At 39.5% G+C, this 26374-nt stretch overlaps 1 protein-coding gene across 1 annotated transcript in view; it reads left to right on the top strand.

Moving 5' to 3' along the window:
- PIK3C2G (phosphatidylinositol-4-phosphate 3-kinase catalytic subunit type 2 gamma) overlaps nt 1-26374 on the top strand; it is a 208370-nt gene that overhangs the window by 96142 nt on the left and 85854 nt on the right. Inside the window, exons 19-21 of the mRNA XM_057428016.1 lie at nt 21832-22012; nt 23341-23448; nt 25701-25793. Coding sequence (XP_057283999.1) covers nt 21832-22012; nt 23341-23448; nt 25701-25793 — 382 coding nt within the window. The remainder of the gene's footprint in view (nt 1-21831; nt 22013-23340; nt 23449-25700; nt 25794-26374) is intronic.

The following is a 26374-nucleotide window of genomic DNA, read 5'->3' as shown; positions in this document are numbered from 1 at the left end:
AAAATATTCAGTTGCAGTTAAGTTACTGAACATAGAGATAAATGTGTACGTGTGTCTCCTTTGGAACAGGGGATATTCCATGCCAAAAATCATACTTGAAGAGGATTAACATTGTCAAGTGCAACATAAAGAAGTCTGTAAATGCCAAAGTTATCAGTGCATGTTACTCTAATGGAAAAAAACACCACTTTGTATCTGTACAAGTGAACCTACTTGCCGTTGAAAAGATAAACTAAAAAAGAGAAAAGATTTCTGAAAAAGAAATTTAAAAAGGAGCAACTGGCCTTAATTCTTTTAGCTGTTTCATGATTTATAATGTAGCACTGAGAAAAACGTTTTTCAGTACATTGTTTTTCCAAACACTGCTTGTCTGATTTATTTTTGTTTTGGCTCCTTTTACATTTAAAAATGTTGAAGCTGACAAATCTAATTCTTCAGTTATGCTGGAAAACTCCCTAGTAGCTTCAAGTCATATCTGCCATAACCCCTCCAATGCTGTAACTGAATATGAAAGATGGGTGTTGTCTTTAGGATATCCACTGTAGAAAGGATTGAACAAGCCATTTTGGTGGTCTGTTACAGTGTCGCTTATGCTAGCATTTGATGGATCATAATAACCTGCTTGTGGAGTTGGACAGGACTGAGGAAGTGGAGTGGGTGTTGCTGAGGGAGAGATTCAGAGCAGGGCTCTGTGCAGATGTCACACTAGGCTTTCATCTGTGCCTTTCATCTTTTTTTCCATTAAGAATGTTTTATTGTTGCTTCCCTCAAAAACAAAACAGAGCACCAAAATCTTTCCTGATGGATACCTCACATAATCTCTGCTTGTCCCAGAGGAACATTTGGGGATGTAAACCAGAGTGGCAATAAATCAGGAAAGCTTTTGACAAAACATTCTAGTTCTGTCACTTCAAATGGATAATTTTCAGTCATGAATTTGATAGATACGTAGAAGTTGTTTTGGTTTTTACACTATGGTGGACTACTGGGAAAAGATGACTGAAAGAAGTCCATGCATTTATGTCTTTAACCTGAAATTTTCTTTAGGTATTCATTAAGCTCAGCCAATATATGAAGAGTAACCAATTTTAATAACCTGAAATGTCCAAGACACAATTAATTTTGGTTGGCATTCAAGGATTGCTTTTTCCGAGCTGAAGATCAGAGCACCCTGACACGTAGGAAGTCAAGGAAGAGGGCCAGGAGACCTGCGTGGCTAAATAGGGAATTGCTGGTTATGCTCAAGTGGAAGAGGAGAGTTTACAGGTCATGGAAGGAGGGGCTGGCCACTTGGGAGGAATATAAGGCTGCTGCTGGAGGATGTAGGAAGGCAGCTAGGAGGACTAAGGCCTCCTTAGGCGAGAAGGGTCAAGGACAGCAAAAAGAGCTTTTTCAAATACATGGCAGATAAAACTAACACCAGAGGCAATGTAGGCCCATTGATGAACGGGATGGGTGCCCTGGTGGCAGAAGATACAGAGATGGCAGAGCTACTGAATGCCTTCTTTGTCTCTGTCTACTCTGCTGCAGGCAGTCCTGAGGAGCCCTGTACCCCTGAGACCTCAGATGAAGTCAGGTCAACGGAGCGGTTTGCCTTAGTCGATGAGGAATGAGTTAGAGACCAGTTGAGCAATCTGGACATCCATAAATCCGTGGGTCCAGATGGGATGCACCCGCGGGTGCTGAGGGAACTGGCGGAAGTCATTGCTAGACCACTCTCCATCATCTTTACCAAGTCTTGGGAAATGGGAGAGGTGCCTGAGGACTGGAGGAAAGCAAATGTCACTCCAGTCTTCAAAAAGGGCAAGAAGGAAGACCCGAGTAACTATAGACCGGTCAGCCTCACCTCCATCCCTGGGAAAGTGATGGAACACCTTATCCTTAGTGCCATCTTAAGGCATATCAAGGATAAGAGGGTTATGAGGGGCAGTCAACATGGCTTCACCAGGGGGAAATCATGCTTGACCAATCTCTTAGCCTTTTATGAGGAAATAACACGGTGGATGGATGATGGCAGAGCGGTGGATGTGGTCTACCTTGACTTCAGCAAAGCATTTGACACAGTTGCCCACAGCACCCTCACAGCTAAAGTGAGGAAGTGTGGACTGGATGATCAGGTAGTGAGGTGGACTGTGAACTGGCTGAAGGAGAGAAGCCAGAGAGTTGTAGTCTATGGGGCAGAGTCTAGTTGGAGGCCTGTAACTAGTGGAGTGCCTCAAGGGTCAGTACTGGGACCGGTATTATTTAATATATTCATCAATGATTTAGATGAGGGAATTGAGTGTACTATCAGCAAGTTTGCGATGACACTAAGCTGGGAGGAGTGGCTGACACGCCAGAAGGCTGTGCTGCCATCCAGCGAGACCTGGACAGGCTGGAGAGTTGGGCAGGGAATAACTTGATGAAATATAACAAGGGAAAGTGTAGAGTCCTGCATCTGGGCAGGAACAACCCCAGGTTCCAGTATAGGTTGGGGAACGACCTGTTAGAGAGCAGTGTAGGGGAGAGGGACCTGGGGGTCCTAGTGGACCACAGGATGACCGTGAGCCAACACTGTGCCCTTGTGGCCAAGAAGGCCAATGGCATCCTGGGGTGTATTAGAAGGGCGGTGGTTAGTAGGTCGAGAGAGGTCCTCCTTCCCCTCTACTCTGCCCTGGTGAGACCGCATCTGGAATATTGTGTGCAGTTCTGGGCCCCTCAGTTCAAGAATGACAGGGAGCTGCTGGAGAGAGTCCAGTGCAGGGCAACTAAGATGATTAAGGGAGTGGAGCATCTCCCTTATGAGGAAAGACTGAGGGAGCTGGGTCTCTATAGTTTAGAGACGAGGAGACTGAGGGGTGACCTTATTAGTGTCTATAAATATATAAAGGGGGAGTGTCACGAGGATGGAGCCAGTGGCAAACAATGATAGGACAAGGGGTAATGGGTACAAACTGGAACACAAGAGGTTCCACTTAAACTTGAGAAGAAACTTCTTCTCAGTGAGGGTGACGGAACACTGGAACAGGCTGCCCAGGGAGGTTGTGGAGTCTCCTTCCCTGGAGACATTCAAAACCCGCCTGGACACATTCCTGTGTAACATTATCTAGGTGTTCCTGCTCCGGCAGGGGGATTGGACTAGATGATCTTTTGAGGTCCCTTCCAATCTCTAGCATACTGTGATACTGTGATACTGTAACAGCAGTAGCTGCAATTTAAAGATTATGCAAATTTCCCAAATCAAGCTGTAATTATTTTGAAGAGTACAATCCTCAGTGGGAAAGTAAACAGCATGGAGAATCTCCTGTGGTTCTCACCTGAGCAGCTGGTGGTGTGTTTAACCAGTTAAATGTTGCCTTGTTCACCCAAGAGCAATCCTGCAGTTGAGAGGGATACTCCAGCAGGCTGTTTCTCTGCTACAAGGCCTCTGTACCTGGTTCTGATTGCTGAGGTGAAATACTAGGAGAGGATGCCTCACTCTAAATTTGTCATATATAACATAAAGTTTATTTTCTTCATGTTTCATGCTTGCACTTTCAGCTTTTAACTTTTGTGATTGTTTGGAAACTATTTCATTGTGATCTCATTTGTATAGGGCTTTTTCTATAAATGGCAATTATTGTATGCAAAATAAATCTGCAGATGTTTCAAAATTGCATCAGATTATGTAAAACATTTTATAAGTCTGGCTCTGTTATCGGTCTTTTCTCTTTGCAGCTTAGCAAGCTTTTTTGTTTTAATTATGACTGTTTGAACCAATCTTTGGCAAAATTTGTCTTGAGCTACCCTAGAGAGTTGTTTTCAATCAACTTTTCTTTGAATGTGTGTTGCATGGTTCTTACTGAATGACTTGAATAAGGGTAGTGCAGGCTGAATTTCTTGGGTTGATGTGTTGGGGATCCTCATTTATAGTTATCATGCAGTTGATCACGGCCCTGTCTGGCAGGATCGAGTTTAGTACATCATTCCCATTTCTGATCACTTTCACTTGACACCTTTTAGGGAAATTATGAATAAACAAAGAGAGGCTTCAAGTGGAAACAGGACATTCAGTGTGATGAATTAGTGGTCATCTTAATGTTGCTGTCAGTTGTGTATTTTCGTGGTTGATATTTCAAGGTTTAATGATCATTCTCCACCAGAATAAAAGCTGGGCCTTGGACCAGAAAAAGGAGAATCATGGATTAGACTTTGTTGAATATGATCCATCAGTACATGTTTTAATAGGACATTACTTTGTGACCAATGGGAATGTTTCTGAGGAAAAGATTCCCTAATGTAAACCCAAATATAATATTAACAGTTTTTTAAATAAATGAATAAATAAATAGAATAAAAGGCAGTATTTCCAGTGAGGAGATAAAAGGTCCTGCTAGGTCAGCTGTGAAGAAATATTATAATTCAATATTTCTAGTTATTTACACATGATGACTATTTCAGTATTAAATTTATAAAACCCATTTGAAAATATTAAGCATTAATTGCTTTCTGAATGCTCACCCATATTAAATGCTATATTAGTCTGTAATCACAATGTTGTCATTTGGACAGGGCCCAAATTAAAAATAAGCTGAGAAAGGAAAGAAGGGATTGTCAGATGAGTTGTCTTTGCATGGCTCTTTTGCTTGAACACTGCTAACATGTTGTAATAACCTCCTTTTAAGCAAGAGAATTATGCGACAGACCATGTGTCACATTGTCTCATTCAGTGTTTCCTTGGCAAAGAGCCTACTTGGTTGAAACTGATGTATGTTGAACCCTTGAATTAAATAAGACAGTGACCAGTGAATCTAAAAGAATTAATATTTGTTCCAAATCTGAAGCCTGTAAAATTCTACCCAGTAGTTCATACAAGTGGTAGACATCTCAGTCAAGAGACAGCTGAACTGTTCTTTAGCTTTCACTGTCGTGTCTATCAAATACACAGAATTCTGTTTGGTAAAGTTCATGGCATTATTTCTTTGTTTCAGACAGAAATTCAGGCTACAAGAATTTACTTTTCTCCTTGAAAAGTCCCATTATGCCTGTATAAAGATATTCAGAGATGTGTTATCACAATATTATATTAATAACAGGTGGCTGAAAGATTAAGGTATAGCAGTTACAAATCTTTGATTTTTTTTTTAAGAATATTTATCAAAATCAGAGCTTTTGACAGAAGCATTGAGCTCAGATGCAAACATTCAGATGGTATATGAAGTGCCAAATGAAGTTTAAAAAAGATTCTTAATACTTAGTCACTGAAGATCTGAAAGTAGAGACTTGGGACTGAGCTAACCCTGTGAGTGTCACCTTGAGCTATTTTAATTATTTATCTTACCTCCCACCATGTATTGCTAAAAGTTATCCCATTCATTCTAAAGCAAGTCCCAGCATTTTTTCAACTCAATTTAGGGGAAATGCAATGAGTACTTTAAGACAATCCCAAATATAAAGGTTGTTGTATCAGGTACATCTCCTTTTGGTGTTCATCTGATCTGCTCAATCATAAACCACTGACGGATTGTCTATTTCTTAGCTTGAAAACACATCATCTTTTAAACTTAATGATTTGTAAAATACCATTGGTATTTCACCTGTGCTGTATGTCACCTGGCTGCTGTTCACTGATGGCTGTTGCTTGAGGGAAAACCTATTTGCTTATGTTAAAAAGACAAAAAGTTATTAAGAGGAGTGTAGGGTTTAAGAGAGTATCAATTGCTGGCAGCTTGTATACAGGAAATTATTTGGTTGTAAATGTGATCAAAGCTTCAGTGCTGGAATGGATTCTGGTTTTGTTTGTCTATCTTTCAAAGAGCTAATACAAATTACCTCCACTGAAAATTTTAAGAGGCAGGTACAAATTTGTTTCTATTCATACTTTGTTTCTACTCAGTTCTGATTTTAGTAGACAGCAGAAAAATAACATGCTGGCTGTGTCTTATCAGAGGAAAAATTAGAGGTCTGAATTTCAAAGGTACAGTTGAGCAACAGAAGCAAAGTGCCCTGAAACATTTGCAGCTCTAGAGTGGTGCATGTTCTGTTGTGTGGATGAACAAACATTGAAGTAAAGCCAACATTTTTTGTTAGTATTATTAATGATGAGAAGAATTGCAGTGGTGATCAATTTTAAGATGCTTTAGGAGATGGCTTTCAAAAATAGCCTGACCCAAACTAGATAAAGGATTTCTCTGCTGCTGACTGTTCTTGCTTCCCTTATAAGGATCTAGATAAACTGTAGTGAATAAGCAAGTAAGAGAAACATCCTATTAATAAAACTAGGAAAGTAAGGAATAGTAAAGCCCTCTCCATTAAAAAGGAGCAGAGCGCTGAAAGAGCTATTGCAATAATAAAACTCAGTAACAAAAATTAAATGGTCGCTTGAATAAAGAAGCAATAGGACATACACAAGTGGATGATGTTTTCAAATTGGCACCATTAGTCTCTCACAAACTGAGATTTCCTTTCTCATCTCATCTAATAAATGGTTTGGAGAGCTCAAATCCTTAGGCGTAAAACTCCTAAGTATGTCAGCATAAACAACAAAGCAGCCCTCAACATATCTCTTAGTAAAATCCTCTTCTATGTTTCTTACTCTTCTTTTTTTTTCAGCTTGTGTAGCAGGGCTTATATCCAAGTAGATTAAAAGAAAAAAAAAAGAAAAAAATGTATCTTTTTTTTCCCTTACATTAGTGCTTGGTTTTTGTCTTCAGCTTCCCCCAGCAATTGTTCACAGACTGTCATCCAGTAAAATTAAAATAACTGTTCCTCCAAGTCCTCCTTCTAGTCCATTCCCAGACCAATGCTTTCTCACATGTATGCCGTTGTCTTCTTATGTTTACAGGTATATGTACACTGGTGCACATGCTTTCCTGCATGCAGCCCTTATAATCTAATCCTTGGTGTTTCATGTTTGGAAATGAAAGTTTTCTTCAAGATTCACTTGGAAATGGGTAGAGGATGTAATGTGCAAAGCAGCATGCTTCTGGCAGTTGAAAGGGATGAAACTGGGAATTCCTTCCACTTGGATCTGCAAACTTTTCTGTCTCTTCTGCTTCAATCCCAGCTTTCCCAAGCTCAGAATTCTGAGCAGTCTTTACTGCTCAATAAAGTTTGGTTTGGAAAAGAAGGGAATTGCCACAATATTTTCAGTGACTGCACAGAAGTGTAGAACTATGAAGTGATGAGAAAGAGGCAGGCTAAGGGGTAGAAAGTAGTCACTGGTGGAACTGAGAAGGATAGCAAAGCAAAATATCTTTGTAGGAGGAAAGATGCAGAAAAGCAAGAGGAGAGCAGAGATAAGTAATATACAAAGTGATATACTTCTGCTCTGTTCTCTAGGAAACAAAGAGTTCATTTTTGCCAGATGTGAAGTTCATATTCAGCTGAAGAGCTCCTGAGACAACTGGGAGATCTAGAACCACTTCCACAAAAGAACATCATTCCCAAGTATAACCTGCCCCATTACTCTCCCCTCTCTATATAGTGTAATTTTGATTTGATTGCCTGTGTTGCCGTGAGTTCCTCTGGAGACCCTTGTGTCTAGGTGTGTAACTGCTCTGTGCTTCTATCTCAGTCTATGTTATTGATTCTAGAAAGCAGGCAGCCATCAGCCATTTCCTTTCAGAGGAGCCACTGGAGACTCATACTTGATCATTTCACACAAATTCTGACTCTGACTGAACTGTCCTCCTTTGCCTGAGAGCTTGTTTAAGAACCTGAAAGACTGTATGGCAAATAGCGGTAAGTAGTCAGCTGTTCATTCAGAGAAGGAAGCTCTTACATTTTTTGCATTGCAAACACACAATTATATGCAGGCAGTGGCACAGGCAAACCCCCAATCTCTTCTATTCTGTAGCCAAGCATAGTTCTGGCTGATGTGATTTAGAGAGTGTAACAAATAATGTGGAATCTTTGTTCATACCCTAAAATTAATCTAAATGAGTATTTGCTGTTCCTACAGCAGTTGGGATGCAGCTAGAAGTGCTTATAAGAGATTGTTTTTCAGTTGCAGTGCAGTTGTTGAGACTGAAAGCAGACCAGAGTGACATTCACATGTCACTGACGTGAATTTCTAAGTTATTAGAAATGCAGTTCTTTGCCCACTTATTCTTGTTACTATTTCCAAAGAAGTTATGATGGTCAACAGAATTTTGTCCTCCTAAGGTGAACAACCATATCCTTGAAGGCCTGCCTGTCATTACGTTGTATCTTTTGAAACTGCCTCATGTTCTAAGGACCCATCATCATATGGTCAGATTGCACCACTGTTCCTTTCCATCTCCACAACTTTCCCAACCTCCTGCTGAGGCCAAACCCTCTGAACAACGTGATCCAATATCAGAGCTAGCTCTGCTTTTGGGAACAGGGAATAAAACAGAGGACCTCCTGAGGTTCCTCCTGACATCAGCTCTTACATGTTTCTGTAGATTACAAATGAATTCTGTAACTGTCTTGGCTTGTTTTCTGATTTAGTTTCCTCAGTCCTTCAATTCTTGAGCCATGGGTGGTCCTCAGATAATGTACTGTAGAAAGGGTGCTCTCATTTTAGGAAGGACTGAGAATAATACCAGTGTTTCCTAAATAAACAACTTGGTAATAGGTATCATTCGTTGGATGGAGACTTTCAACAGTAATTTTATGTTTTCATCAGCTGAAAGATAGTATCATGGTGAAAACCACAAGATAGAATCCCAAACAGGCAAGAATGATCAAATGATCTATTTGGCACCAAGAAACTGCTTGCCATCAGTGATGACAATGTTGGGTCACTCCAAACACTTCATCACACAAATATTAATAGTGTCTTTCACCCAGATTGTAGTGAAGTACATTTCCTCCTCCCTCTGGTCAGTTCCTTGATATATAAATACTGATATTCAGTTGTAGCCAGTGAGGGATTTTATCTTTTGCATTAGAATAAGAGCAAATGTGGTAGCAGTAGGGATGTGCACTTTCTTCTGTAACAGCTGAAGAAACCAAGCTTAAGGGCAAGCTCAACAAACCCAGAATTCTTTAGTTGATAAACAAACAAATAAACAAAACCACAACAAAAACCCCAAACAACAACAACAAGCCTCCCCCCCCCGAAAAAAAAAGAAAACAACCCAACAATAAACAAACAAAAAGAAGGACTAAAAGAGTTGGGTTTTATACTTTTATTCATTTTTCTCAATCAGAAGTTTTACAAATAGATAATGGAAAATGCAAAGAAAAATTGCTGAAATGGAAACCTGTTAGAGAAATTACCTGATTGTTCCAATCTACCCACGTCACCATTCACATGCTTGGATATAAAATTTCTGCAGCTAGGCAGAAGACACAAAATTTGATGATGATATTTGAAAAATAGCCATACAAAAAGCCATACATTCTAAGTGACAGGAAATACTCTTTGGAATAAGAAAACAGTAGTTTTCAATTAGTGCTAAATGAGAAATTATGTCATCTGATATTAAATGGGTAAAAATGTCTGGATTAGTACAAAGTTATCTGATGTCTGGTAAAAAAAATAATACAGAATTGATATTAATCAGGCTCATTAGCTTTAGTGTGGCAGCTGCCTTGGCTAATAAGGAAGGGATTGAACAGGGATTTCCAGAGCCTAATCCATGGGTGTGGATTAATTTAAAGTCCCTCACTGTGAGTGGTGTAACACATTCTGCACTTTTAACTGAGGGAAGACCTTTTTTTGTACATCAACAAAGGAAGTGGAGTTGTGGCTGTGAAATAGGGCATTACTACCTGTACCAAATATCCTGTGAGCACTGGGCAGGGACAGTAAACAACATTTCAGTGCTTCTTAGGGCTTGGCTTAATGACAGATGATAAAACTCTGCTTACCTAGTTCAGCTAATTTCTGCTTTGACCCGAGTAGTTGAGTCTGGTATTAGAAATCAGTATTTATTCTTTTACTTAGCCTCCTCCACAATGTCATTTCATTGTGTGCAATGATTTCTAGCAGGAAAAGCATTTCTATTAATTAAACTTTTCTAATGGGCTCTGCTTAGCCAGCTTCTGAGTGACTCTCATAACCCCAGATCTCATGTATATGTTTTTGTTGATAGAGCAGTTTGTCGAAATGAATTTAAGCAGCCATCATGGCAAATATTCTTGCAATTGCCGGTGTGTTACTCAGAAGTACATTGCTCGGTCATGGTATGAAAACAGCCCATTTTAATATCATTTTTTTGCATCTGTTTAAAGCTGACACATGCAGTTTCCTGCTGTTGCTCTGCTTTATCATCAGTTTTTTTAAACAGAATTTAAAGGAGGTTTAAATAGTAATTTACCTTGCTCTGCAAGGCTTGCCCATGGCTGCCAATCCATGAGTACTGCCACTACTTTGCCAGTAGAAATAATATGGCACTTATCCATATCAATTTTTGGCACACACAGATTTTTGCTCACTTAGCAGAGTAAACATCTGAGGAGAAATGTGGTCAATTCAGGGCTATTCAGGCAATAAAAATAACTGAGCATGTGTACGGTGGGAGAAGGGAGAAAAGTTATGATTTCTGCCACTCAGTCCACTATCCAGCTGTACCTTCACATGGACTGAGCATAAGGACAGCACTCTGAGTGCAGGAAAGATAGCTAAGCAGAGCCAGTACACTTCAAAGTCCCATCAGCATTTTGTGTCAGGTGGCTAATCTGAATTTTCTCTGCCAGTGCAGTAACTGCCCCTGGAGAGAATGCTCCACTGTTTACCTGACTCAGGATATACAGAAATATGACATCTGCTTACTGCAACAATACTTCCACAAATGCAGTTGTAAATTTTGGAACTAGAGCTGAACTTTTCATCACAACAACTAAACCTTAATTCTGCTTTTCTCATAAGTGAAAAACTGCTCGGGGCTGCTGTTTTCTCCCATATGATAGAAAAATGCTGGCTATAAGAGTACACATAGGAAGGAGGTGAAAATGTTATTTAACAGACCTATTTGCCTTGGCATTTGCCTCTGTGACATAAGAGCAGCTTAGAAACAAATACAGCATCTAATGGGAAGGTAAATAATCCTTTCCCCTTTGCAAAGGAATCCAAAGCATAGAAAAGTTAAAGTATTTGCCAAGGTCATCCAGCAAGTACAATCAGGAATTCAAGACAGATTTGCATTCTTATATCTGCCTTAAATTCTTCTGACATTAAAATCTATGAATTTTTACCCCAGCACTGTACGGTTTGATCTGAAAAGAGTCATGTAAGATTTCCTTGATAAAAGCTTAAGAAGTAAGCTTCTTGGATAGGGGTTCATTAAAAGGGAATTTAGCTTATTCAAAAGTTTATCCAGACCTGGTCCCACAGTTGAACATGTCTCAGCAAACCTAAGATGGACTTGTAAACTTAGACAAAACAATGTAAAGCAATGAAAGAGCAACGAGCTATCTTAAATGGGAGATTAATTTCAGCAAGCCTCTGTAAATTAAGCCAACTTAATTTCACATAGGTCTATGCCTCACTTTCCTAGTGTGCCTGCCCTCCAGCTCTTCTTTCCTCCATGGTAACTAGGCCAGCTGCCAACTAGGAAAATACCCTAGGGCCAGCTAAAAAAAAGTTTTCTCTTACTAATATCTTACAGCAAGCTTTCCCTGGTACATAAACTTAGCTTCAAATTCCCACATCTCTTTTTACAAAGCCAATATTTGGTGGCGATAAAGCAGTGAAACGGAAGGAAGATCGGAACCAGGCCAGTATTTAAAAAAGAAAAGAAATCTAAAGATACTTCCTTCTCAGCTCTGCTCTCCTCTCCTACCTTTGCAAAAGATATCATTGCTATATGTAGTGGGGAGTGGAAAATGAAGAGAGACCAAGGAAAGGGGAAAAATAATAAAACTAGAGAGGAAGAAAGAAAACAGGCCTAGAAAGTATGGGTATGAAGATAACAGAAACACTCTTCTTTACAATGTAAATGTTTGTTCTGCTACTGACAGGGATGAGCTGAGAAAAGCCATCTTTAATGGTCTCCTCCGCTTTAATTAAATGAAAACGTGGTAGGTATCATCTTGTTTGAAGGAGACTGCAAAGTGACCTTATGCATAAGGAGTACTGTAGTCTGAAGAGAACTCTCGCTCAGAAGAGTCTGAATCTTAAAAAGATAAAAAAGTGTTATTTGGACTCTACAGAATCCTCTCTTGAAAAGTCTGATTCTCTCTTCTGTTCCCTGAAAACAAATGAGTTTTCACTAGTTATTTTTGAAGTGTAAAGGACCATATGTCTTCACGATGCCACCTCATGCGAGCTCTGGAGATTCCCTCAAAGTTATTCTTTTGATAAAGTCACACACATGCACACAAGTAGCAAGTTTCTGTGATCTGATCCATGCATCCTTTGTTGTGCAGCATGAGATGCCACATGGCAAATTACCAGAAAAAGAAGACTCAACGTCTTACAGAAAACAACTACATGAGATACGAGAGGTCTCCTGAAAACAGTGTTTTAATCTTGTAATTACTCTGAGATACCATCATTGCTGAAATACCTAAAGCAGTACCTGCTGAAAGCTCATTATACCTCCCTATTCCTGTATAATTCTGGTAATTTGAAAAAAGTTTCCTTTATTAGAAATTGGGGAAAGAAGATAAGCAGAGACACTGATTTAGGGCAGAAAGAGAATCCAGAAGAGACTGATACATCGGGAAATAATGTGGGATCAGGATCCTAGTTCTAGTACCTGTATTACCTGCTCTTAAAACATAATGGTTCTACAGATAGTTTCTTCCAGAGAGGTAGAAGTGATGCTGCCTTAAAAGAAGGGTTATATCTGCATATATTTGGAATGTATCAAATCCCATTGGTCCTTCAATTGACATCTGAGCTCCTTGTCAAAAAATCTGAGACTCTATTTGAAAGATAACAGCTTTGGCTGTAGACATTGTTAAACAAAGTGAATTCTTGAAACTGAGTTCAGAGCAGTGTTAATAGGAAAATTAACAGCCCATCACAAGACGTACTGTCTGCAGAGTAAATTCTTTTGAATTGCATAATATTTGCAAAACAAGGTCACTTTCTCATCCTATTCCTTCTCAAAACACTAAACCACTTCCTTCCAAAGCCCAGAGTGAGTCATAAGAACGGTAATCTGAAAACTCTAGGGTTACAAAGTACAGATCTGGCTCAGAATACATGAATGAAAACTTGAACTGCTCCTAATATGAGTAGCCATGCGGACCTTGTAGAAAGACAATTTTAATTTTCTTCCTGAAACTACTTCTGTATTAGTATGTTAAAACAAGCAAGCATAACAACAAAAAAAAAACCAAGTGCATACATTTTAAAGTGAAATTGATCGAAGTATTGCAGTGTATCTCAGGTCTAATTTTGCAGTTTTGTGTAAATCTGAATTGCCCAGCGCATGCAGAACCATACAGAATTATTTCTGTGTCATACGTTTTGTTTTGTAGTGTCACAAGGGATTTTTTTTGTTCCAGCTGTAAAGCTAATGGGAAGCTACAGAAGCTATCCAAAGCTATTTTGGTAGACATGAACTACCTAAACAATAGTCAGATGAGGAAAAACATTTTCAGTTTCTTCTCAGTGGATTGCTGCTACAACTGTGGCCTAAATTGTGATATGGTATAAAGTTTAGCAACTCCATTGGCTCTAGTGAACCTGGATTAATTTTGTAGTTTATTTATATGGTTTGAAAGTAGAGTAGCTTAGTCACCTCCTGTATCCAATTAATTGCTGGCATATTTGGACATCATCCCATTAAAGCCATTGGGTCTGCTTATTTTAGCGGTGATTATCCTGTCTAATCCCATTCATTGCAAGCTTCCAATGCACATACCCACTGGGAAGAACACAACAATTTCTGTTGTGCCTGGAATGAATGGCACATTTCAGTTTCCATGCCACAAATTTACTCTAAGCTATTATAAAGATAGGTGGTTGGTAGCTTTCAAGCTTGCCGATTCTGGTGTAAGACACTGCATGAAATTCTGACAACAATATAATATTGTTCTGAGGAGAAAATCCACAGTTTTGAAACAAGCACGAACAGGGATGTACCTTGGCATGTGGAGGAAGCACTGGCAAATATGGAACCAGACTTTTCAAAATTAATGCCAGACTTGAATGCCATGTTTCTCATTGAATGCAAAATAATACTGCCCCATAGATAATCTTCATGCAGATATTAGATGCAATACATTTGTTAAGCAGCTTTTTTGTTTTAAATTCAGAATACTGCTTTTGGAGGGCAAAGTTAATAATTCTTTTTTTATTCTCTTTACTGAGACAATGGTACTTTTTTTTCTATTAATAGTTGAGAACAGTTGGGCCTATAGTTGCAAGCCTGAGCTTGAGTCACTTGATATTAATGTCACTTTAGGATGAAGGCATTTCATTCCTGTATCTTTGGATTAACACTTTGTTAGAGTGGGGTCTTTGGTGGACTGTGAAACTTCACCCACAGATTTTGAAGTTATCCAAGGTCAGTGCTGTTGTATACAGATGTTGTTGGAAACAACCACTTGTGTTGGTGTTCTGCTACAGGTATTTTTTGTGTTCATGATAGTTTGTTAATGAATTTGGTCCCCTGCTTCTTACAGAGTCCACCCAATGGAGCAGACTGGAAATAGACCGACTTTGCTAACAGTTTTATTCTTCTTTTCTTTCTTGCAAACTGAGCAGAAAGAGACTGACAGTGACAGCACTTCTTACTAAATGATGCTTGTAGCACTTATGCTGATGTTAACATGTCCATTCAGCAAATTAGAGAAGCCATGTTATGATGCTGATCAATTCTTTGTTAGACTTTAAACCAGGTAGCATCTACTATCTGGTTGTGAGAGTGGTGCCTCTCCTATTAATTCTCAATACAGTTAATTTTCAAGGTAAATCTCTTTCTTCTCCGGACAAAACGATTTGATCTGGGGTTTATTTTCTTAATATGTAAGTGTGCACAACTAACTGTGTTATGTATCAAATAGAACATTTTTCTGCTAGGCAACCTTAGCAGAGTTTGGCAACTTACTTACATAGCGTAGCATAGCCTTTGTTTTCACTGATCTGCTGTTTTTTTGTGAGTCAGCAGGACACTCATTCCACAGCTAAGGCATTCAGTGGGAGTAGGGGGAACTGGGTTGACTGAATCTACTGTTATTTTCTGGATGCAAATTGTATGGGTTTGTTCGGAAAGACCTTTGAAAGAAAGTTAGCAAATAATGGCAACTAGCCCTTTGGCTCCTGTAGAAATGCTGTGTTTCTCAAGCTTAACCAGCATATTTCATAATATAAAGTCTGCAACAACTTTTTGTTGTTTAAGGAAGACCATTGTTTTAGACATCTGTTCTAAATTATGTTATAAAGAAAGACTCAGAAAAACAAAAGCGAATGTGTCACATGTCCTTTTAAAACAAAATTTCACTTTAAGCAGAGGTATTTCCTCTTCAAGGGTAATGCTTTGAGAAATGAGTCTGTAAAAGCAGCTCTGTTGTAGGAGAAGCAGCATGTGAAGCTGACTGCAGTAACTGACTCTGTAAAGAGCCAAAAGTGGACAGGTGCTGCAAGCTACCAAACAGCTGCTGCTCATACATCCTGGGACTTACTTGGTTAGAAAGATTCAGAGAAAATATTGTACCGCACTTCACTCTCTCTGCTCAAGAAATGTAAACCTTCATTCTCTTCTTGTTCTACAACAGAAGGAAAGAAAAGATAAGCAGACAAGGCAGAGTTCTGCCAGCCCTGTTGTACCTCTCCCTTTCTGCTGGCTTTGTACTTGGTGAAGGAAAGGGAGTTCATTCTTAGTCCTTCCAGTCAAGTAGATGGCCTCACACAGTGTTTCAGAAAAACTGTGGAAAATGCTCAGTACTGCAGTCACCTGGGAGAACCGCTGTGTCCCTTCCATCTTTGTCGTACATTAACTCTTCTGCCTAATTGACTTTGCTTATCATTTCCCCCTGCAGAATAGGCGTTCTGTGCTTCCCAGTTGTTTGTTTATACGCCAGTTACTTTGTTGATTGTGATGCTCCAATAGGTCTACACAGAACAGTGCTGCTGTTGTGTTTTCCTTTCTGACTTGTAGCACATATGTCACACCTTTCTAGAATTTGGGGTTAGTTTAAAAAGGGAGGTATTGTCCTGTATCTATTTGTTAAAAGAAGTTGACAGAGATAGCGTGTTTCTTTTGAGTAACAAAGGAACATGAGAAAAGAGCTACTTTAAGGCTTTCCAGCCAGGTTAATGAAATTAAATTTTGCTGTCCACTGAAGGCTTATCTCACCACGGCTGTGAAGCAGGCTAGGAACAAAGATTACATTGCAACAAGCGCAAGTGTTTCTTTCTGTTCTGGGAAGCAATAGCTGCCATCCTACAGGCACATTCCTAGAAGTTTCAGCAAGTTCAATCATCCATCCTAGGCACTGGCAAAGACAAAAGCCGCAGTCCTATTTGCCAGCTTGGCACCCTACTGCCTGAGAGTTTGGCTGTGTCTAAAGAGGCCATGCCTGAGCAGACCAGCTAGCAAGTGAAAAAGTAAGGGGAGTTGTGGGTGTAGGGGATGAAGGATGACAGGTACTTTGTTAGTATGGGGATTGTTGTTAGAGGGTGAAGAACGACTGTGAACTTCAGCGTTGGAGTTCACGGTGTCTGTGCAGCACTTATTGTATGGGCATCTCTATCAAAGGGATTATTCCCATTGTCACTTGCAGGGAAAAAAAACCTTGTCCAGTGTGGGGAGACTAAAAAACAAATCAAAACAAAAAAACGAAACAAAAATTAAGAAAAGTTTTACTTACAAGTGAGAAATTAATAGCAGCAATTGCCCACTCATCCTTATGGCCCATCACAGGCTAGGTGGAAGTATTAATTTTCAGCTACACATCTTGGTCATCTGTCTCATCCTTGTGTCTGTAGATAACTTGCAGTGGGACCTAAGAAGCCAGAAAGCCCAAATGCAACCCCACTGGCAAAAGACTCCTGTTACTTATTCTCCTGTTAAAGAATACAAACAGTAAAATGGTTTCTTCAAGGAGTTGAAAATGAAATTGGTCATATGCTTCAGGTGTGTGCTATAGCTCCATGGCACAGTAAAGCACAAGGGACAGTGTAGAAGTGTTGCAGGATGGCTAATTAAAATCAAAGACAGATGGCAACCTCAGGCATGGAAGCTGTGCAGTGGTAGTGGGTTTGTGTGCTAATCTTTAATATGAAGGGCTGTGGAGAGTAATATTAACACAATTATTGTTATGGCAAGCAGCAGTCTTGTACTAATGTTCTGTTCTTCTGTGACTCCTCCTGCCTCCTGCTTAGTGAAATAGAAAACAGGCATGAAGTATAGCAAGAAACCATATTGACTTGTTCAAGTTTACCAAAGATTGACCAATAGAGTAAGTACTTATGCACTCACCTTAAAACCCTAAGGCACCTCATTTTCATTTGAATTCTCTGAATTCAAGGCATCTTAAGCAAATAGTATACAGTGTGTGCTGGTAGGCACAGCTTTGTCTAATAAATACCAGACATTGCTTGGAAATGCATTTACTACGGTCACCACTTTCACATCACACATAGATAGTCCCATCAAACTGTGCCTTGCTCTTTCATAGCAGGTGGGATTAAACCTACAATAAAATACTGGGGATTTGGCTGTTTCTTGGATTTTTTTGCTACAATGTGGTTTAACAGGCAACCTGCAAGCTAATCTGTCCTGTCAGACCTGTCCTCTGGTCCACCCTGCTCCCCTTTCTGAAGGAGACAAGGAACAGATGTTCAAACAGCAGAGCTGTCTGAGCAGCCTCACTCTTTCACTTGGCTGCCAAGTCCAACTCAGAGAGCAGACTGTGTCTGCAGCGAGGCCTTTTGAGCATCAACTTCCCTCTCTCCCTGTGCCACAGAAGCATAATGAGGCCAGATCACCTGTTTTGGTACCAAGATCCATCTAATCTCATTCCTTTCCTTCCTTCTTTTTTTTCTCCCACACTTAAAAAAAAAAAAAAAAAAAGAAATTCCTTTTCTCCACAGCTGGTGGTTTTAGCCCTGTTTCTCCTCTGACACAGCAGCCACCTCAGCCTGATTCAATCCCACCTTCCCTCTGGCCTCTACCAAAAATCTTTCCACAACACTTGTGTTTCTCTACCCAGGAAAACACACACATTTCTGCGGCTGAGTGTGCCAGAAAAGGGGGCTGGAGCCCCCTTGCAGGCATGGAGTGGGTGCATGCAGAAAGAAAGAGAATGAGGTGCTTGCAGATGTTGGGGGCATCTTTCAGGGTGCCTCAGCATCTGACTTGGACCTTCAGACTGCTGCTAAGCAGAGGCAGCCTAGTTTGCTTCTTTGCTAAATTTCAGGTCAGCATCCTTCTGTTTCCAGCCCTGTTGTGCTATTTTGGGAAAGTGACCTTGGGATGGTGTCTAAATTCCCCTGATCTTGCTGAGAACGAGGGCGTTTGTCCCAAATCAGAGAACCCAGAGAAGTGAGGAAGTCTCCCTGTTGTTAGAAGCAAGATTCTCCATCTAGGCCTGGCATAAAGCCAGGCATTTATATTGAGTTCTGTCTTGCAGAAGCCTGTGAAAATTGTCAGGGAAAAAAGCCACAAAACCCTTCAAATACTTCCTTACTGGCAGCCATGAGTTTTAAATCTTTCCAATTTTGTCTTCCTCAGTCACAGCGAGGCATCCTGTTCTAACTTGAAAATTTCATTAGCGTCTTGAGCATTTCTCCATCCTGTAACCTCAGAAGTTGCAGACTTTCCTATCTCCGCTGAGTTCGCTCAGTGGCAGGGTGAAGATGTGTGTGCCAGGAAACTGGGAAGACAGAATTACAACAGCGTATTTGTTCAGTTGTTGAATAAACATTTCAGCAAAGCCTACAATGAGTCATCACATTAAAAGCTATCATTTGTATCCTCGTAGGGACTGCTTTTATAAAATGAATGTGAAAGTCAGACCCAGTTAATCCAAATCATTTTTCAAATTAAGGTCCACCGGCTTTTAAAAGCTTACCTACCCCGGTGGGCCGCCAGAAGGAAGCTGTGCTGCCTGTACCGCAGTCACTAGATGCATTTTGAGTGTAAAGCCCCTCATGGGGTTGCTGGGGAAGCACATGCACTGTCAAAAGCTGCCACGTGGGTTCAGACTGTGGAGTGTGTGCTGGGCTGCAGCTGGCATGGAAGTGGATTTTACCAGTGAGATCATAACTGCCTCAACTTTCCCTGTGGATTGGGCTCATGAGAGAAGCACATGAGAGAGGATTCAGATTCTATATGTCCTCTGTCTTTATGTACAAATTATGCATAAGCTATCTGAATCTGGCCCATAATCCTTTCTCAGGTTGAAAAGAAATCTTTATATTGTATATGTACATAAGCTTATTTTCTGTGAGCACTCAGCCAGAAGAATGATCAAAAAATGTATCTTCTAAGTAAATCTGCCTTATGTAGGGAGTAGCTCTATTTAAAATAGAAAACCATTTTTGTTTTACTATTTTGCTTCCTGTATGTGAAATCCTAAGCCTTTCATTTTAGGAAAATAAAAAGTTGGTTTAATGTTCTGTATATCTGAAAGGATTAAAGAGACATGAAAAGGATTTTCTGGATTCTAAATATGTACCGTTAAAAATGGAGTAAGTGAATGCTCAGGAGATGATTCCGATGCAAGCCTAAGTGCAGACAGAAGATTCTGCACCAGCATAACCTGGCCAGTTCAAAAGAGATATCACAATGGTGTCGTCTTTTCTTAGGTTCACATGTCTTTGCAGGGAAGAAGTGAATAAGTTCATTCTTCCTGTGCTCCAAGAGAAATGCAAACTGTTTAGATGGACTAAAACTGAGCTGTGCTGTGCTTTGGTAGACTAAAATTCCTGCCCATGTGACAGTCTAGACTGTCAGTAATGCTTTTGTTTAAAAAATAATCACCAAGCCTGTTCCTGACTTGCTGCTGAAGTGAACAGAGTATGTTTTCGTTCTAAATCACCTTGTTTGCCTACAGCTGACTTAAAAGGCCCCTGCAAAGTGTGATTCAGTACCCTAAACATAGGCTATTTTAGACAGCATAGGGCATCTGAGACATCTGCATGGGAGCATCACACAGGAGATACTGCCTCTAGTGGACCCATGCCCTTCCAAGGCAGAGGCCGAATAGGATTTCCTGGGATATCTAAAATGGCACAGGACATCTACATTTAAGCAAGTTAATCCCATCCTGTGGGATCTTGGACTTACTCTGCTTGAAATCTGGAAGAATTAGTCTATCCACCTCCATACACGCATGTTCTCTCAGCCTTCTTCAGTTTGGGGAGGGTTGAGGATAAGAATACAACTGCCTCCATATGGTGGGGTTTGCCTTCCACCAGGCACTGCAATGACAATTTCTATTTCCTTCAGATCAAAAAAAGTAATTATTTGTTTTTACTAGCGTACAGGAAAAAAGATGTCATTTTTGACAGTCTCCTTCAGAGAGTGGTGGTGATAAACTTCTCATATCTCTTCCCTTTCATGTCTGGGAATTTCTGATAGAAACACCACACATTCTATTAAGATTTTCAGTACTTATAAGCCCTTAGATGTTCAGAGGTTCTGTGTTACTGGAAAGGCTTTTCAGAAGCCAGTAGGTAATATTATTCTTCATTGAATTATGTAGGAAAAGAGGACCTACAAGGAACATTGCCTTATAAAAGATGACAAGAATCAATCATCACCAATAGATGCATGGACTGCTGTAGCAATACTGTAGTGACTTATGTAAGATTTGAAGGAGTTGAAGTGTTTATAGGAATTCCTTTAAATATCAGTGCTTGATATATATCTTGTTCTTGCTTTTTTGCGTGACATTCATATATGATGTGCCTTTAAAGTCAACAGCTTCTCTGATTTCCTGTGAAAACTAGCATTATTTCTTAGGTTTGAATAACCTCTTCGGGTAAGGGAAACTGCATTAAAATTTAGACATGTACAAGGAATTTAAGGTTTGAGACATACTTAAGGGTGAAGTTGTGGGGAAGAAAGTTTGGACAAAAGCAAAGAGCAGCTCTTCAGTCCTTCAGGCAAAAGAAAATCCCAGGCAATGGGAAGGATGTTAGTAGCACTACAAAGCTGGTGATTACATCTACACTTATAAAAATAAATCAAATGTGTACTAAACCTCTGGCCCACATACAGAAAAGATTTCCCAGTGATCAGTTCAAATAACTAAAGAAACCTCCCTAAGCTCAACAGTTTTCCTGGCCTAAATGAATGTGTAATTAGAGAAGACTGAAAAAAAAAAAAAGGAAAAGTATCTTTCCGACTTTTTCTTTTTGACTTTTATGTTAGTAATAACTCCTGTTCCAAAGCTTTTACAAACTGCAGCAGAACTGAGCTGAGTTTTTGCTTTAGACCAACACTTACCAGTAAAGAAAGGAATAAAATGGGCTCATTTCACTCTTTTTAGAACTATGGCCCATTTCAGAAATGTCTCCTCAACTTAAAATAGAGAAAGTTTCTAGAATGATGATGTCTGCATCTAAAATAGTCTTTAAATGCATCTCCTAGCTGAAAGATATGCTTAGTTATATAAGTGTACTGGCAGGAGCTTGGGGGGGAGAAGGAATAATAGATTTGGGGATATATATTTAGGGCTGGACTTCAAAAAATACAAGTTATTTTCATTTTGTAAAATTTTCTTGCAGAAATAAGAAGCAATACAGGCACAGAACTATGTTTGACAATGCATAGAAATGGCAGGTTCCTATTGATTCAAGACACTCAGAATCTCATTAGTTATCAAATGGGACTTGTTTGATGACAGCGAATACACATTTTGTTTTCATTCTCTGCTGCCCAAAGTCACCAAATACAGATTAGTCTGGAGTCCATTTATTGTTTCTGCTAGAGGTGGTGGAAAATAAAAATCAGTTTAAGATACACAAATGTTTTTTTCCCCTCCCTCCTTCAGGCTGTTGAAGAATGCACAGAATGAAGTTCATTTCAAAATCTGGTATCAGAAAGTACTGGCTGCTCTCCAGTTCTGTGCTGGAAAAACCCTGAACAATGAGTTTTCTAAGGAGGAGAATCTTACCGGAATTCTGGAAGACATTGCCAAAAAAGTGAAAGCTGCCAGTGATGCAAAAAGAAAGGTTTGTTAAAAATACCTCCTCTATCATCTAAGTTTTTTTTTTCTGAGGTAACAGCTCTTACCTATAGTGCCCTTTACGTAAATAAACCACAAGATTTGACTGAAATTTGTAAAATTTTGTGATGGGCTGAAAACAAGTAAAACATTTGTATTTAATGGGACAATTCTCATAACTATTAATTTGAGGTCAGTAAATCTGTTAAGCCATTTAAATTCCTTCTTTGATGGTTCCTCAACCAGACTTGGAGGTGGTCAGAAATAATGGCAACAAAACCAGTTAGCATTTTACAGAAAGTAAGGCTCACATTCAGCACCTCATCTCAAAATATTTGACTCCTGTAGAGCTGCTGTTCTTGAAAACCTTGCTAAGAGTTGTCCTTGACAGGCTGAACATCCTCATTTCTTAGCAAAGCCAACCAGAGTGGACTGTACTTAATATCTTCAATACAGCATTCAGCAATTAATGCTGCACACATATCTGCAGAAATGCATTGGTAGCAGCAGGCTTATAGTCCTCTTCTCCAGCAGGCACAGCTTTTACATTTCCAGTTCAAAACTGTTAATTTTCCAAGACAGCTGTTGTTACTTACCTGATGTGTAAAACCGCTGCTTGCTGGGAGCTCAGCAAGACAGACCAGAAAGCCAAATAAAAATATGCCTGCCACTGCTGGTTATCATGAAAGTTACCATAATTTCTTTTTGCCTTATTAGGGATTCAAAGATTTTCAAAGGAGTTTTCAGAAAACTCTCACTGTTGCTACTGAGAGCAGCAAAGCAAAAATGGGAGTATATAGAGGAAAAGATATGCAAGGAAAAAATCCTTGCAAAGAAAAAGAAATAGTGAGACATTATACACTATTTATGCATAATTGGGATTTTAGAAATTAGTCTCAAAGCTGCAGTTACTGTGATACTGAGAAACTCCTAAACCTCGCAGTTAACGCACCTACAGTTAGGCGAGGCAGATCACAATGTTGAGGCAACAAGCAACAAATTATGAAGTTGTCCATCAAGGCAAAAACAATATGAGATGCAGCAAAGCAGGTGCAAGGCTAATCAGCCTCTAATGAAGGGTGTTGATTCTGAACTGACACGACAGCGTGAACTGGTAGTGCACCTAGTCAGAAAAAAACATGAATGCGAAGTAAAATCACAGTTCTTATTTTTAATAGCTGCACCTCAGCATGACCTCATTAGCTGTTATAAGCTTGCATGGATGCTGCTAGCTCCAGAAATTGTACTGCTTGTTTAAAATACAGAAAGACAGTCAAGGGTTTAAAAGCTGCTGCTATGTTCTTTCATGTTGCCATAACGATTCACATGTTGCAGGAGGTGTTAAAGATGGAACTCAACAGACTTCAGCGGTTCTTCCAGGAGGTAAAGGTTTGTCGGCTTCCCTTGAATCCCGCGCTTGTTGTCCAAGGCATAAAGGCAGACGTAAGTCTAGCTCATGCAATGAATTATGGTTTTCATTTGGGTCTTTTTATTTGGGTTTTTTTAGTATAAAGGGGGAGAGGGAGTGAATGGCTGCATTGACTAGGAAATACTCTTACTGGTATAAAGAATGGGTCATCTGGGAAACTTGACACCTAGCCTAATCCACTTTAAACTGGGGCCTTTGTTTGAGGGAGAGGTGAAGGGGACTGGTGGGGTGGGTGTTGCATACACGTATCACCTTACAAAGCAGTGGCAGCAGAGATTTCAAACTCTGAGCAGCCTGCTCCCAGCTCAGCTACCCTGTGGTGGTGTCAGGATTGACAAGGTTACCGTCCTGCCCAGGCAGCTCTTGGTGGCAGGTTTTTTTCTCATCTATGACTCCCTTGTCAGGTATGAGAGCAGCTAAAGGTCTAGAGATAGCTCCTTTTTTGCTGAGGCAAGACTAGGCAAAGGACTGAGAATAGCTAAAATATTAAATATTCAAAATAACTTACCTGTGTCTGTGACTTTTGTTGAAAATGACTGAAGAATAAAGGAAATAACAGTGCTCTTCAGTGTTACTTAACTTTATTTTGAGCACAGTACTAAGGCTCAGTTATTCACTGTTTAGAAATATTTTCATAAACAATACTATGCCAGGAATAAGGTGTTCCATCTCTGGAGAAAGCAAAGGTATCCAGCAGAAAGAGAAAACGAATCTGAACACCCATATATATTACCAGTTTCAGCTGCCTAATTACAGCAATTTGTGCTCTATTTTTGTTCTCTGGCTCATTATCCACAGTGGACCTGATTCTAAGAGGTGCTGATCCCTTCAGTTGCCTTTGACCCATGATTCTTCCAGTAATTGCTATTCAGCCTTGATCTCTCTGAGAACGGAGGTCTTCCAGCACCCTGCAGGCTTGGGCCAATTATGTATGATATAAGTGAGAAGAATTTGAAGCCTGCTGCTTCTCACTGCTTTCAGGCTTTTTTGGAAATAATGGCTAATGGGAAGGTATTTCACCATACAGCCATGCTATTTATACTGCACCAGCTTGGCTGGACAGATACAAAATGTTTAAATAAAAGTATCTGAAGAGAAATACTTTGGGGTTTTTTTTTTGGTTTTCTTATATCATTATAGGCCATTATCTTGCTATAAATATATGCAGCTTCTTGATTGAACCATATGTCAGTATAATCATGCAAATTAGAATTTTTAAGTGCTTATAATTACCTAAATTTAATTCATTTTGGTGTCATCTATTGATTTTACTAGTTACGAGTACTGCTCCCATCTCTATCAGTAATGCATTATCTCACAGTAACATTTTGAGCACTTAATGAGACATTTCAATTGGCAAAATTCCATAGGGGGTCAGGATTTCATCATCAATGATAGCTGTTGCATGTTGCAGAGATATGATGTGGCTAAGACAATATATGCATGCTTGTACCATGTTTTGAGGTGTTTGGATGCAAAGCAAGAAGCAGCTGTGTCTAGTAGTGTTTTTGTTCAAATTAGCCTCCATTGCACTCCACCCAGTAAGGATAGCAGTGGCTCCTGTGGGGCACTCATTATTTCTAGAAACCAGGTCATTAATTTACCCTTGTCTTTGCTTGTTTTTTTGGTGGGTTCCCCCCCTCCTTTTTTTAATGATGATAATACCACTCTAACTCACACAGGATTTGCAGTGCTGGGCTCATTAATCTGTTTTGAAGCCCTTTGAGGTCTTCAGGTGGAAGGAGCTGTAGGGCATAAGAAGTCAGAGTTTATGTGTAATTAAGATAAATTCCACATAAAATAGATGAGGATTTTTCAGAATTTCCTGTATCCTCAGCCAGAATGAGGTCACCAATGAAATTAGCAGGTTACTTGCAACTTGCAGGTTGCATGACTGGGGCTTTGTTGTTTCTTTTTCCCCCCAGAAAATAATAGGACCAAAGGCTTTTCAGTGCTTTACACGTTCTTGTTAGATCAGTCTTCTGTGCTTCATTTGCTTAGTCCCAGCCAAAGTTTGTTGTTAATAGGCCTGTGTAAAAATGAAAAACAATTAGTACAGAAAAAAATTACGCATTCCTATAATCTGATTATTGAGTGAAATAAATTGTCTGGGAAAAAGAATTTCTCATTTTCCTGATCCAATTAAACAGTCAATAATGTAAAAGTAGTATTTAAAGATGGTGCCTTTTTTTGAGTAATTGTATTATCCTGATGTTTTGTATATATGACGCTGTTGTTCTTCTCTCTCATCTTTTTTTCCCTGAAGTCATGTTCATATTTTACATCCAATGCTTTTCCATTAAAAATCTCCTTTGTCAATGCAAATGCTCCAAGTGAAAACATCAATATTATTTTTAAGGTAAGTTATTCCTCTAATCCTCAGTTCGTTTTGTATGGAAAATGTTGATTTGAAGTTCATCTAATTTATGTTTTAAACCTTGAGCTTGAGAAGGTTTGATTTGGCTCTGTTGTTTGCTTTTCCCAATTATTTCTGACATACAACTTATAATGGAATAAATTGAGGCAATGCACTGAAGTATCAAATTTTTTGATCAAGAGAGAATCAAACAACTCCCTGCAATTTTTCTTTTTCTTAATGGTGACAACCAGGCTAAAACATTAATCTTATATTTTAAACCTAGTTTATTTACCACAATGAAGTCAGAGAACAAGTCTCAGAGAAGAGATAGTTCTGAATAACTGAATCCATTAGCCTTCTCCATATAGCTCTAACAAATAAAAATACTGGAGTGTTAGAGGGTTCATTTGCTACATAGAATTATATTTGCTCCTATCATCCACCGCGTGGGAATGGGCTGAGGAAGAGGAAGGTGGAGGGGACAGCAGGGTAGCTCTGGTGTCTCCTTGGAGTTACTTGGAAGAACTGACCTCTGAAAATAAACTCTGGTTTATTCTCCTATTGTAACCTAGAAAAGCTTC

Source organism: Pezoporus wallicus, unplaced genomic scaffold (genome assembly GCF_028554395.1).
Source record: "Pezoporus wallicus isolate ANWC-B61680 ecotype Strahan unplaced genomic scaffold, APGP_CSIRO_Pwel_v1 contig_2908, whole genome shotgun sequence".
Taxonomy (NCBI): domain Eukaryota; kingdom Metazoa; phylum Chordata; class Aves; order Psittaciformes; family Psittacidae; genus Pezoporus; species Pezoporus wallicus.
Note: the sequence above shows the minus strand (reverse complement) of the source record. Positions and strands in the feature narration are given on the sequence as shown.